The sequence below is a fragment of the Lampris incognitus genome, chromosome 19 (assembly GCF_029633865.1).
Source record: "Lampris incognitus isolate fLamInc1 chromosome 19, fLamInc1.hap2, whole genome shotgun sequence".
Classification (NCBI taxonomy): domain Eukaryota; kingdom Metazoa; phylum Chordata; class Actinopteri; order Lampriformes; family Lampridae; genus Lampris; species Lampris incognitus.
Window position 1 is genome coordinate 28,350,497 of NC_079229.1, and position 14,548 is coordinate 28,365,044.

Below are 14,548 nucleotides of genomic sequence, written 5' to 3' on the forward strand. Positions count from 1 at the left end.
AGGGACTTCAGCCACGTCCCACACGCGCTCTCTTAAGGATGCGTCGGAACGTCTAAGCCCCGCAGGCAGGACGTGCATCCGCTCATGCAAGACAGTCCACCTTAACCAGCTGCCCATGCCATGCTGAAGGTGTATTCCCTTCAGACCATGTCTCTCAATCATTTATAAGACTCCAACCATTAACCATTCAGATCATTTAGGGCAAAGGCAATGCTTGTCACCTCCCTTACTATCATCTCCGCTTCCTGCCCCCACTGGAGGAACAATCCTCTGTGCGAGTCATTGTTTGTCTCTGTGCAAATGAAACAGGACTGAGTGCCCTGATTGAGTTCATTTGCATTTTTGCATGCATGACACAGCACATCCAAAATTATCTTTGTGGTATCTTAATTTGTTCTCGCAAGAAAAAAAAAAGCTCTCACAAAAAAGTAAGCAAGGCCAAATGTTCTCTGCAACAGCAAAAAAAAAAAAAACAAACCCAAAAAACCCTGAAACTATTCAGGTTTTAAATATAGCCAAATCAAACTGAGCCATCTCCACTGATCACAGAAGACACTGTCTCCTGATTAAGGGAGGAGGGAGAAAAAAAGAAAAGACCTGTGCCATGTCATCCAGAGCGCCTGCTAAAAGTTTCTATTCTTGCCATTCTAAATGTGTAACTACCTCTAAATATAGCAGCTCTGAAATATTCAGCATCCCCCTGATCCTCACACCGACATCGAGCGCGGGGGCCACTTAACTGCAGCTATGCCTGTGCTAGGCTAAAGAGACTTCCAAGAAATGCATGTGGGGGACCACAGAGATAAAGTTACTTAATATATGGAGCCAAACAAACATGTATAAATTCAAACAGATGCACAGGCAAATGAACTATCCGCCAGCAATCCAACCCAAATGGCACAAAGCCAGAGAGGGCCTGATGCTGCTGCAGGCTTCTTCTGGCTTGTGCTAAGGACCAAACTAAAAGCACAATCTTCCTCTGTGCCCTTGATCCAACAAGGAGGGAACTGTGTGGTAGTGTGTGTGTGTGTGTGGGGGGGGATAAGCAAGAGGGGGAGAGCGAGGCAGAGAGAAACAGAAAAGTCAAAGAAAACGGCTGATGGGGAAGAAAAGGGAGAGTGTCAGAGGCAGAGAGACACCCGAGAGAGAGAAGAGAGAGACACCCGAGAGCGAGAGAGAGAGAGTGTGTAGGAGCTTCCTAGTGACCACCATCAATCCTCAGCAGGTCAGCGGGCGGTGGCTGAGATCGGCCTGCGGCTCATCTTTCTGCTAACTGTCAGGGGCATGCAGGTTAAGGGCCGAGGGTGTGAGTGAGGCAGGGGGTAGGCTCCTCATCTCTTCCCCCGGCTGTAGGACTGGCCCTCATTGCTACAGATGGTGCCAGATGCCCGGGGACCTTATTAGTAAGTATATCCTTCAACCAGCCGGCCACAGCGCAGCGGCCGTGTCAAAGACAGAAAGCAGCAGAGGAAAGGGGACACTCCCCTGTAAAGCTGCAAAATGAACCTCTAAAGACTGTTAATAAAGACTTTTCTTCATACGACCCCGATGAGACAGCGCATGGGAAACGATCGGCATCACGTCGTATCGTCAGAATGCAGAGAGGGGGGAAATTAGACGAGAGAGAGAGAGAGAGAGAGGGGGAGAGAGAGAGAATTGCTGTAAAAGTCCTGCGTTGCAAACACCGGCTTGGAATTTGGGCTAAAGCGCTTTAAAAATCTGCCCTCATGCATCTCCTGCAGTCTGTTCGCCAGTCGTGAGTCAGAAAACAGGTTTTTTAAGGGAGGAAACAGCCTCGGTACTTTTGATGTTTGTCTTTATTTGCTGTCCTACAGCGGTGGCAGCTTGTTCTGGTTATAGCGAGGTGTCAGGATGATGAGTCTTCAAAACAATAAATGAACCGTCGCCTGATTAAATCCGAGTACAGTATAAGTCAGCCTGGCAGCAAAACAGACAGGGCACCTGATTTACACGCACTACGGAAAAATGACGTAAGCTGTCGAGACTTTTATTTAGTCACCTTCGCTCACAACTATGGGGCTCGAGACGTAGAGGGAGATATGACACAAAATGTCTTGATACACGGTTTTTTTAAGAATTAATGAAATCTGGTCCTGAGACGGTGGGACTTAAGAACTGATCACTTTGTTTGGAAAAATCTAGACTGATGTGTGTGTGTGTGTGTGGGGGCAGATCCCTTTTTCTTTTTCTTTTTTTTTTCCCCCTGCCGAATTTGCAGCTCAAACTAATATGTTGCCATGGTGACGGACAATGTAACGGGCAGCTTTAGGGAGACATTGTGACCTTAAGGGAAGGTATGTAAACACCACTTTATATTCCCGGGCCTGCCCTGCCTGAGAGAAGGCCTGGGAAAAATGTCTGCATGTGCAGGAGATTTGAAATAAATATCCAGGCCCCCATTGTGGAAGTCCAACAAAGAAGTGTATCTTAGTAACACCACGCCGGGGTTTGCTGGGTGAGACAACCACCCCCACCCCCCACATCTTGCCCCCCGCCTTGCCCACCCTCCACAATAAACACGCTTCTCATCATCGGCGGTTCGGGGCTTAGCGATGAGATTGATGAGGAGTCTCTGTAACTACCAGATGAGACCTGTTGGCCCGCTGCTGGGTCAGTCGGGGGGTCAGGCTCGTTTCAACTCGTCTCAGGGTCAGACGGGTTTCTATACAGTGGGCGAGAGCCAAAGGCTGTTTTACGGCACTGCGCACTTGTGACCGAATGCGCTTTTGTAGGGCTTGCGAATTGTCTTGGTCTTGAAATCGGGTCTGCTCAGATCAAAAGTGTAACCAAAATGTTGTCTGGTGTTATGGAAAACACTGCATGCGTCTCCATCGGGGTAAGGGTTAACCAAAAAAATAAAAAAGACAGAAGGTTGATTTTATATATATATATATATATATATATATATATATATATATATATATATATATATATATATATATATATATATATATATATACGTTTACACCCTTATCAAACTGTATGTAAAATCATGAAAGACCACATTCAGGGCTAAATGTACTTCTTTCAGGACGCCGTCCTCCCTAAAGCAAATACACGAGCCTGTGTAACTTTACTGATGGAAACGGGAAACTGAGAAAAGGATTGCTGGTTGTGCTTGCTCTCAGCCTTTCAGTCTTTGTCACAGCAGGACGGTCGTCCCAACACAGATGACACAGATGGCTCTCGTTATTACAATGCCATCTACTGGTAGTACGGAGGCCCTCCCGTCGCCCTTACTACACCCTGTCTGCCCATGCTGGCTGGAAGCACAGATATGGCTCACAATGAACTGCCTGATTACAACATCTTAGCTAGCAGCTGTATTGATGTACAGTAGCAACAAAATAATATGAGGAGCTGGTCCCTCCTCCGTGCTCCAACAGAGCATCATAAAACGGTCCCTCATAATCACTGGAAGCTCAAATCTCATCGTCACACTTGCACCAGGCTAAATGGGTTTCTGGAGCAGGACTGGCACCAAAACACTGAATTATAAGACGATATTCAGTAATTGCTAGGTTCTCTGGGGGGGGGGGCAAAATCTCAGGTACCACAGCAATGTAGCTCTTTAGTAAAGATTTGGGAGCACCGCTGTAAGTGGGAGACGTTTTACACCAGCAAATAAACCTAGATCATAACATCTGACATCAAGGCCCTAAGTCACTCCAATTCATCCACAATTTGGACAATTTGTTAAACTATTAATCATTCTGGCAGCAGAGCCCTCTGAAGAGCTGAACTGTTAACGTTCACCGAAAAGAAAAAGAAAAAAAAAGAAAAGAAAAGGAAAAACATCCACATTTCAATCTTTATTCTGGTGGCGTCTTTAAGTACATCGTCAAAAGTAAACACAGCCACATGAAAAGGCTGACTTGCACCGTTACCGGTTAAATTCATCATTCGCTTCATTTCCGCAGTCAGAGGACCTCTCAGTACCATAATGTTCCCCCAGCACGATAAAGTGTCACATAAACCCCCATGACATTGTGGTCTAATACTCTTATTGGGGGAAAAGGATAATATCACATTATAAAAACTTTTATAAGTGTTTTACTTTCTTCTGGCTGTCGGCTCCATGATTGACTCTGTGGGACAATTTTTTTTGGGGGGTTCCTCAAAGCTGAAATTAGGGCGTCACCTCCACCCCCTTTCCTTTGCGCACGCACACAAAATATACCTTGAAGTGCAGCTCAACACTGAACAGGGCTTCCTCTATGTGAATTTATAGATGATCGGCCGCAAGAAACCAGTCTTGTTGAAACGAAAAAAAAAGAACAAAAAAGCATAATGTGACAGAGGCCCTCGTCCTGCTTCCTACCGATCGGGGTCTGCCCTCTATTGAAGAAATCCAACCAAAACAAATTAGCGGACTGGGGAAATAAAAGAACCGGCCGTAAACTACAGTACAGACTAATTTTTATGTGAGTTTGCCAGGAGGGACATAAACCAGAGAGGTCTCAAACTGTGACACAGGATAGAGGTGTATTGAAAGTAAATCTTTCCCCCTCCATTTTGCGAGGCTCTATTGTGCTGTCATGTTGCTGCGACTTTATGGACTTTCGGAACACGGGCCCCAGCCTCTTTTTTGGGGGGTAATCAATTAAACGAGGAAGTTCGCTGAGCCTTACAACTCGATTATTAGCCTGTCCTTTTGAAGTTTTATTTTAGGGGGCTGGGGAGGGGGGTGGCAGGGAATCAGGCCTTAAATCAGTGGGGCCGATGCAGCAGTGTTGAAGCGTTTGCAGCGTCTGGCCTTATTGGAAGGGTTTGTCAGGATGTGGCGCTAGGCGAAGACCAGATTCGGCCTTTCATGGTTAATGAGCTTTCTGCGGTGGCAGTTACGGTCAGTGGCGTGAGTCAGGGAGAGGGCATGGACAAGGCACCTGCTGCCGCTTTGGCAGCTAAGTGGCATCCTCTCACACAGAGACACACATTAGACAAATACCTAATAAGACAAAGATAAATAAAAAGAAATAATAACAGGTCTCATAGACATATTCTATTCCAAGTTCCACATTTTTTGGCTTCAGTTGCCTTTAGGTGTTGCTAGTGTATTGCTTGCTGCCGTTCATCTTTGTCCATTCTCTGAATATTGCCAACGCCTCTCAGCACACTGGGATGTCTCATAGTTTAGTGGTGTGCTGTCGAATGGGGAATTACAAGACTCGTCCCAGGAAATCTGTTCTTTTTTTCTCATTGTTCAGAGATAGTGTCGTGTTCCTGTCTGCCATCTCTAAAGCAAAGCGACATGTGTGCCATCAGCAGCATAAGATCAGATCCTGCCATCATCCCCTGTGTCGTTCCCATTTTCTCACTGCCTCAGAGACTCTAAGATATCACCCACTGACCTTAAGAAAAGGTTTTGTTGGGTGTTTATCTTTCCCAAACTTTACAAGCCTAAAAATAGAAGAAACAAAAAACACCCAAACAAATAGAGAAGCAATCAAACAGGTTTAAAACATCGTTCAGAAGGACAGTAGAGTGTGACAGAGTACGTATCCAACCAGGGTCAACTCCAACCCTCCCCCTTACCCCAGCTCCATATCTTGCCCCAACACCACGTCCGTCAGCTAACTGACACACATACATGAATGCACTTGGCCCTTACCCTAACCAAAGCTAATATTCATTCTAACCCTCCCTCTAAAATTTGCATTGGCCCATTCACATGCACAAATGTACCCACACAGACAGACACACACACGCACATTCACACTCTTACACTATGTACAGGTATTTGAACTTGCTCCCATGAAATCAATTTGCACTGCACTTTGATGTACATGGACAATGAACATATATGTTTGACAAATCAGTGAAGTAAATTAATCAATTCGGAGGTTGGGAAACAGTACCTTTTTAGATCCTGCAAATCCCTCAGACTCCAAGAAGAAATAGGCAAAGGGCATCAGGACAAAGAGGCAGAGGTTGGAAAACAATGACACAAGGTTCCACAGCCCTGCAGAAACCACACACATGGACACAAAAACCAGGCTTTTACAACTCATTATGTCAGTGGCTTGCTTTGCATATATTTATTTGTGTGCGTGTGTGTGTGTGTGTTACTTTTTTATATTTTCAGTTTCTGATGAATGGATATGAGTATTGTTACAAGAGAATACTCTCACTAGCTATGATGAAATAAGTGAGCACACTGGCCAGTGGCAACCTGGCCTGGCATAGTAACTAACGTATGGGCTCTGATGCCCCCTGGTGACCATAAGTAGCGGTGTTCTGAATACCCTAAAACCAAGACTGGACCTTAATAGACTTTAGTCCTAGGGCATATAAACCTAAGACACGCCTGTGCAAAGCTTAAACTGACGTTTTAGTCTTGTTTTGGTGGTATTCAAATGATACCTCCAGATCTTCCGGCAGCTGTTGGTTAAAATTAGGGATGGAAATTGACTTTGGGTGTTTACTTGCAAAAGTGGCTTTCAGAATGTAACCGCACCTTCATTCCTCCACCACCAAATTTAATTTTAAGAATCAAATCTCCAAACAATGGTTAGTATCTGCCAAGGAAGACTACTTGCTTTTATCGTCATTTGGCTAGCTGCAATTTTTCACCCTGCTTCCCATCATATATCTAAAATATATATATATAAAATGTATATGGGAATTTCCTGCCCTGGATTTGTCTAGGCCAACTGGCTTCCTAAGATAACACGTTCAGATTTTTTTTTAAAAACTGGCATATTATTTGAATAATTATTGTGCATCATCAGGTCAGTCCAATGCGGTTAAAAGTTAATCAACATCAAATGATTACTGATTCTGTTACTGTAAAAATGTTAGTTGTGATTCTGGTCTTTATCAGAATTAATAGGTGAAAAACAAACTTTTATGTTTTCCACACTTACAAGAAAAAAAGTGCAAGACAAACAAAGGCAGTACCAAAATTTAGAAATTGGATAAATAAACAAACAAACAATTAATTAATTAATTAATTAATAATAGACAATGTGAGCTACTGACCATGGATGAGGGATCCATTGAGCCACTGAATGTAATAGTTTTTGGGGAAGGACAGGAGGATCTCATTACTAATGATAGAGAAAGGCAGGAGGGACACGGCACCACCCGACACCGCCAAGGTGAAGGTGCACAGGTACAACCTGCAAATGGAACCGCACGCGCATCAACAGACAGACATACACACCCACACAAATATTTAGATACACCCATTGAAAAAAAAAAAAAAGACAACCCCCCCCACAAAAAACAGTGTTAGCAATAAAGACCCCATTCTTCCAGTTTTCTGTGAAACTGACCATAGTGCTTGTTAAAGAAACAATTTTTCTATTCACTGAAACAGTGTTGTTACAATGCAATAGCACAAATGCGTACATTTATTAAATCGGATTACCGGCTACATGCGATTACTAGGTCATTTGAGGATTAGACGTGGATTACATGTCACATTAATGAAGGGTCATTCGGCATATAGTGTGACAAGAATTAGTAAGCAAAATCAAGGCAACGGGGGGGGGGGGAGCTATTTTGGTGTCACCAAACACTTAACTTAAATACTAACGCCGTGTAGCAGATGGCCACTTCAATGTCTATGAGTTGATCAATCTACCCACTTCATCTACCCCTTTGCTGTTCCACTTTGTCCACCCCCCCACCCCACACTGAGAACAACGGCCACGGACGGGCCATGCATCTGGAAGCTGCCATTTGTCTGTGATTGGGAGGGCAATGGGTTCCCAGATTGGGCCCAGGGGAGCGCACCATGTGGTCAGTGGTCCTCGGTGGGACGGCCTAGAGTCACCACTGCCCCACATCACTAAAGACCCTCATTAATTTGAAATGCTTTCCACTACATGGCCCATTCAGCAGCATCATTCTCAGTTGGATGTAAAACGAGCTTGTGACTGCATAGGCAGGCTAAACCTAGCTACAAAACACAACTCTGAGTGCTGGGTTTGACGTTATATTTGAATTTGTGTGACAAGTTCCAAGTTGCACTATGCTTTTGCACAGAAAGATTCTGTAGACGGCAACTGCACTTACGATATTCTGTTGACGACAGCATCTTCATCCTCATGGTCATCTGGGGAGGAAAGCAGACCACATCAGTGACAGGACAGAGAAAAGTCAAAGGAATCATACAAAGTAGCCATTACAGTCATACAAGCAGCACGCTCTCCAAACATCCCCTTTCCATTATTTAAATCGTGCTTAAAGTCATAGTCAAAGATATAAAGCGATGAACAAATTTCAACATGAAAACTAGAAGAGTGCACTCAGTAGAGTGCAGATCCTCGCCAGGTGTATCTCTCCTTTTCTGGTACTTGGACTTGGCGGCAAACCAGCTGAGGAGTTAGCACTCAATTGCGATATAAAACAGGGTTTTCAAAGGTTTTGAATCACCGCAACCATGAGAGGTCCTTTATCATACCATCATAACTGTGCACAAAAATTATTAGAATGACAGGCCCAGTAGTATGTGAGATTAGCAGTGGAGAGATACACACACACACACACACACACACACACACACACACACACACACACACAAACAAACAGAAAAACCAGTGTTTTTCCTGCCATTATAAGACTTCTATGCAGCACCCAAGTCGACTGAACAGAAAATATGGGGGGAAAAAAGTCTTCAGCATATAGTGTGACAAGAATTACTAAGTAATGCAGCACTCAAGCTAAAAAATCTACCTAATAAAAACCATTTGCCTGTCAATCTATAGCTGTGCAGCCTCCTCTTCCTCCTCAAAGCTTTGAATCAATGCAACCATGAGAGGTTTCATAACTGTGCACAAAAAGTTTCAGGCTGATAGGTCCGGTAATATGCCAGATCAGCCGCAGACAGATACACGCACAAACACACATGACCAAACCCAAAGAAAATACATATTTTAATACACTGTAGAACTAAATTAAAAGATAATAAAAAAGCTGCACATGCAGGCACAACATTCTATTGTTAGTAATGTGCATAGTACAACATGATACAAACAATGCTACTTTTATCTGCTTTAATCTTTTATTATTATTTTTTTAGTCAGGTTCAAATTGGCTGTGACTTCAGCCCACGGCATTTTAAATGCCGTGCAAGAGAACCTATACAAAAAAATTAGAACAAATCATTCCACCAAAGCAATCTTCAACTCTCACTGAATATCTACCACAGTGGCTTTAACCTGAATCTGTGATTATCAGATGTCAAAGGCCATGACGCAGGTTCTGTCAACAAGCAGCACATGAACAATAGCCAATGTCTAAAATCACCTGCATGTTTCTGTAACTATGAAAATAACTCTGGGCAGATACTGTTTATGCTGATATAAGTGTGACCAGACTGCTCCCGAACACGACACAGGGTTGGGTGTGGTTTCTTGCGCACACACCTAAAGCTTGCTTCAGCCAAGCCGCCCTTAATATCTTGATAATAAAGCGCTGTCTTTTGGCAAACACAGCGAGAACAGACGGATTTACTCACTGTTTGCTGTGACAATATGACTGATGTGTGGACACGCCTCAGGTGTTACAGAGAATTTGAGAAATGTGACAACCTCATCAAAGCATGGGTTTTCAGGCTTAGAGCTCAGTTCCATGCAAACAAAAACACTTACCACTTTTTCTCTTGTATCTGGTTATGATGCAGTATGAAACAATGTAGAGTACTGCAAACAGCAGGAAGCAAATCTGAAAACAACAACAACAGATCCTTAAAAGGGATATTTAACAAGACTGTCAATGACTCAGCAGAACACATATGCTTTTAAACTTCTTATCATTCACCTGTCACTCCCTAACATTACAGGTTTGGTGTACGGAGTATTAACATATCCTTCATTAGGCCAACCAGGCAGTGACATTTCAGTGAAGTTAACAATCAGCTATACATAGCATCCAAGGGATGGACTCATGAGGAATAGTGGAATGGATGAGTGATGAGGACCAGTCTGGTATGTTGCCTTGACCAAGCTACAAAATCAGCCAGACCCACTTCCTTCTCCAGCTATGGCTTGTTTACAAGATAACAAAAAGAAACACGAATCACCCGACACTTTCAGACGATTTCTACACACTACAATCTTTTAAGGATATCAAAAAATTAATTCACACTCTCATTTTCTCCCGTCTAGATTACTGCAACTCCCTCTACTCTGGCCTCAACCAAGACAACTTTAAACCGTCTACAGTTGGTTCAGAATGCAGCTGCTAGACTACTAACTAGAACTAGCCGTAGGTCCCATATTACCCCTCTTTTTGCATCCTTCCGTTGGCTTCCCGTAAAATTCAGACTGATCTACAAGATCTTATTGACTACATTTAAAGCACTGCATGATCTTGCCCCCAGTTATATTTCTGATCTTCTCATTCCTCATTCCACTTCCCGACCACTCTGATCCTCAAACCTCGGCCTTTTATTCATTCCTCACTCCAGCTGCAAAACAGAAGGTGACCGCGCCTTTGCAGTTTTAGCCCCAAGCCTGTGGAATGATCTCCCCCAATCCATTAGATTTGCTGAATCTTTGGATTGTTTTAAGCGGCTTCTAAAAACTCATCTTTTCAGGCAAGCCTTTTTATAGATTCCCACCCCTGATTTCTGCTTTGTCTCATTTTTAGCTTGGTCTGTTACTCCCGATGCCATGTTTTTATATTCACTCAATTTATTTTACGTATTTATCCGTATTTTGTGTATGGAGTGTAAAGCACTTTGTAACTGTATGTTTTTAAAAGTGCTATATAGATAACATTTTGCTTGCTTGCTTACTACAACCATACTGAAACACACTGACCAAACTATGATCATGAGATGCATATTATTGTCCCTGCAGGAAAACCTGTCCCAAACAAAAGCATTAATAACAGCAACATAATCATATGGCATCAAATAACAGATTCTCACACATCTACACAATCCCTTATCTAAGGTGCGGTGGCAGTGAAGACATATCCCAAACCCCTGCTGCCAACAACTCATAACCTACAGTATTAGTATTAAGAAGCTAATAGGGAATATGAATGGGTAAACTAACTTGTGCACATCAATGTTTTAGTAAGTGAAAAAATATACTGATATGGACAAAATCAAATATTGTGATATTTTTGGACCAAATACCTTGTCAATATTGTGATGACATTGTGAAGATGAGTATTGGTTGCTTTCACAAAACATTTACACAATCAGACTTTTGATAAATAATCATCAGTAATACCTAAAGTGGGTAAAAGAAAATAATAGAACAGCTAGAACAGTGCTAGAACAGTCCATCCAGTAAGTTCAGAAAATTACATCACATTACTGTAATGAAGCCTTTAAAACCAGGAAAAGACAACACTTACGTCACATCACGATATTACGATGTCCAAAATCCCCGACGATATCTAGTCTTATGTCACGATATCGATATAATATCGATATATTGCCCAGCCCTAAGCTGTACCTATGTGCAATATGTGCAGCAATTAGAAAACAAGAAGCCTACTTACTTGAGTCATCCATCCTCTTTCAACAAAACAGGCAAGTGCCCTGGACTGAAATTTTAAAGTATCTTTTAACTTTTACTGACAGAAAAAGGACAACATGTTTCATAACTCAAAATGCACACAATGTTGTGTTTGCAGAATCAGTTTGCGCATAAGATTTGACTTGGTGGGATGCTTCCATTGCTTGTTTACGAATAAGCTTTTACACCCAAGAAAAATAAATGATGATGTCAAACAAGCGCAAAACTAAATTTCTGAAAAGTCTGTAAACTGTAAAAGTGTACTCACAAGACAGCATGTCCACCCTGTCTTTATGTGAGAGTGCATTCACCTGAATGAGGACACTAGCACATTTACTACGTTTCTTATCTGAGTAATCATTTTACCCAATTAATTAATTTAATTGTATGCAAATGCTTACTATCCCAACGTTGTTGTAAATAATGGTGCTTGTAGTTAACGTTGTACTTGGTCTGGAGACCTTTCATAACTATCAACTGACTGACTGCATCTCTATAATTAGGGTTTAGATGATACGTATATGTGCATTGAGGATCTCTATGTAGATGAAGACTTGCTGGCCTAAAAAAAATCTCTTAAATCTACATCACCAACAGCAACTCAGTGTAGTTCAGTGTCGGACTTGTTTACATGATTATTAAAATAAGCAAGTCATTGTTCTTTTCCAAATTCTAGTGAGTAATTAGGCCAAGGCTACATGCAAAGCGAAACTGGAAATAGCTGCCTCTTTGGAATTTCCAAGGTTAAAGAGGCCTCTACATAAGCTGAGGAGACCAAAAGAAAGATCACATTCTGCATTCCCCCTTCTACTATGACCAGTGACCGGGACACAACTAATGTTAGAAGCCCCTACCTCAGCACTGGATGGCATCTCAACATTACACAACTCATGCCCCAGCTTTCCCAGTGACTCAGCCCAACAACAGGGAGACATTGCAAGTAGGAAAAGCCCATGAAGAAACACTAAACCTCCTCTGCTAATCTGAAAGGCAAACAGCCTCCTTTCACAAAATGCAGTTACAAATAAATTGTTCGTTTCATCGGGTACAAAAAGTGCTTTAACTCAAATAAAATACATATTTATAAGTAGAGGTGGCCTATGCATTTATATGTATGCAAACAGGTGAAACCCAAAAGTGGGTGTATGACAATGATAAACTGACACAGGCAAAAGGGTGGTGCTTTGGACAGAAATGTCACAATATGAGCAGACCTACATATCATTTTTGCAGCTTTCAGACCATTTAGAATTTTCCTTCTACCCTTTTTTTTTAAATTTCCTTCTACCCACTAATAAATAGGAATAATCCTTGTGCTGAACCAACCAGTGGCAGTTAGCAACATCATAAACTATTTTGCACGCACTGCAATGAACTTAGGTACAGTATTTTACACCATGATGGTACATGAGGTCAAACTGCACAGTGCTGTCATGTCTTGGATGAGAAGTTCACCTATTTGACTGCACCAGTTGAAACAGTAATGCTAGCGCAATCTGCAAAGTTAACAAAAAACTAAAATGACTAAACCCTAAAACTATTATGGAAGAAATGCAACAAAAAACTTGTTAAACTCAGATGCAGACTCAATAACGCACTGCATGGAGATCTTGGGGGGACATCTTGTCACAGGGTGATGTTTGTGACAAACCTTTGGGAAAAAAACTTAACTTCTTCTGTCCTCAAGTAGCAGTGGCTACAATAAACTAACTCAATGATAACATGTCAACAAGACATCACATTCTGTGTCATAAATGCCTGAGAAAGATATACCCAAAGAGAAGCAGTCGAACCACTACAGGATGCAGTGGTCATGCTTACTTTAGCTCCAAGGCCTTTTTTCAGGCAAAAAATGTTGACGTGAAATTAAGAACCAGGTATGGAGTGACACTTCACACAAAATATGCATTCCTTAGCAAAACTAAAGAGGTTTAATGATAGCAAGGCAACTGGTTGATTTCTATAATCCTGCAAACTCTACAATTGCCATTATCTCATAAATTCAATCTGTTTCTACATAGTTACTGGTCCAATTTCTTTTCAGACGTCAGGCAAGGAGGAATGGTATTTAGCATATAGCTCTAGCAAATTGGGCTTGACAACCCAGGCATACTCATAACTTTGGATTTGTCATAACTCAGTTCAATGGGAGACTCCATTGGATCCAAGAACTGCCAATTCAATAGCCACTTTTAAGTTTTAACCCAAAACACATTTTTTTAATCGTGCTTTCACCTAGGGTAACCAATTTTTTTTTGACTCAGTTTAGTCAACCTCATTTTGATGCATGTCATTCTATTTATACATTTTCTTCAACAATTTCGTTTTCGTTTATATTTTCCTCCTATTGTGAGTATTCTCACTTGGTTTAAAGTTCATTGCATTGCATTTTGATGTAAGAAATATATTTTATCAAATAAAATTTGACCGGAAAAAATGTATAGAAGCTTTCAGTGTAACAGCTCTTAATGGGTTAGTTGTCAGCTAACCAATGTTAGCTCCAGATATAATATCAGAGAGCAAACTAGTCGGTCAGTGTAATTCTGCATTGGATAGGACACAGGAAAGAACTCGGTCGGGAAAACGATCACATTATTTAAACAACGTTAAAAAAAACCCGCCTCGAAAGTGAAGCGCTATCATACCGCCTCATCGCCTAGGACTGACGGGACCAGCTAACCGTAGCTAACGTCCCTATTCGGCGGAAGACGCTATTGGCACTAGCTAGCTTTAAACTGTCAAGCGGACCACTCACGATGTACTCCCGAACTTGGCTGTGGAAATTCTGCTCTCTGATAGTCACATCGTCTTCTTCCATTCTTCATATTGCAGATGGAGGAAAAACAAAAAAACTACAGACTCGCAACATGCTAGTTAGTGCGCACGGCGCAAACGGCGACACCAAAACAAGTCTCTCTCAGCCTGTGAGTGGAAGGCGGACAAACCGCTCAAGAGAACGCCCCAAATTACACGACGCCATCACAGAGCGACGGCCCTCTCCGCAACCCGGAAGAAAACGATCACGTGATCGCGCGTCGCATCGG

The 14,548-nt window shown here is 42.2% G+C and overlaps 1 protein-coding gene across 1 annotated transcript in view; it reads right to left on the reverse strand.

Annotated features, from left to right (window-relative positions):
- The window catches only part of lmbr1 (limb development membrane protein 1), a 37,733-nt gene extending 23,319 nt beyond the window's left edge, over window positions 1-14,414 (reverse strand). Inside the window, exons 1-5 of the mRNA XM_056299414.1 lie at window positions 14,260-14,414; window positions 9,621-9,693; window positions 8,044-8,083; window positions 7,003-7,142; window positions 5,880-5,983 (exon numbers count right to left, since the gene is read on the reverse strand). Of these exons, the coding sequence (XP_056155389.1) occupies window positions 5,880-5,983; window positions 7,003-7,142; window positions 8,044-8,083; window positions 9,621-9,693; window positions 14,260-14,322 (420 nt within the window). The 5' untranslated portion in view covers window positions 14,323-14,414. The remainder of the gene's footprint in view (window positions 1-5,879; window positions 5,984-7,002; window positions 7,143-8,043; window positions 8,084-9,620; window positions 9,694-14,259) is intronic.
- Window positions 14,415-14,548: the final 134 nt, after the last annotated feature.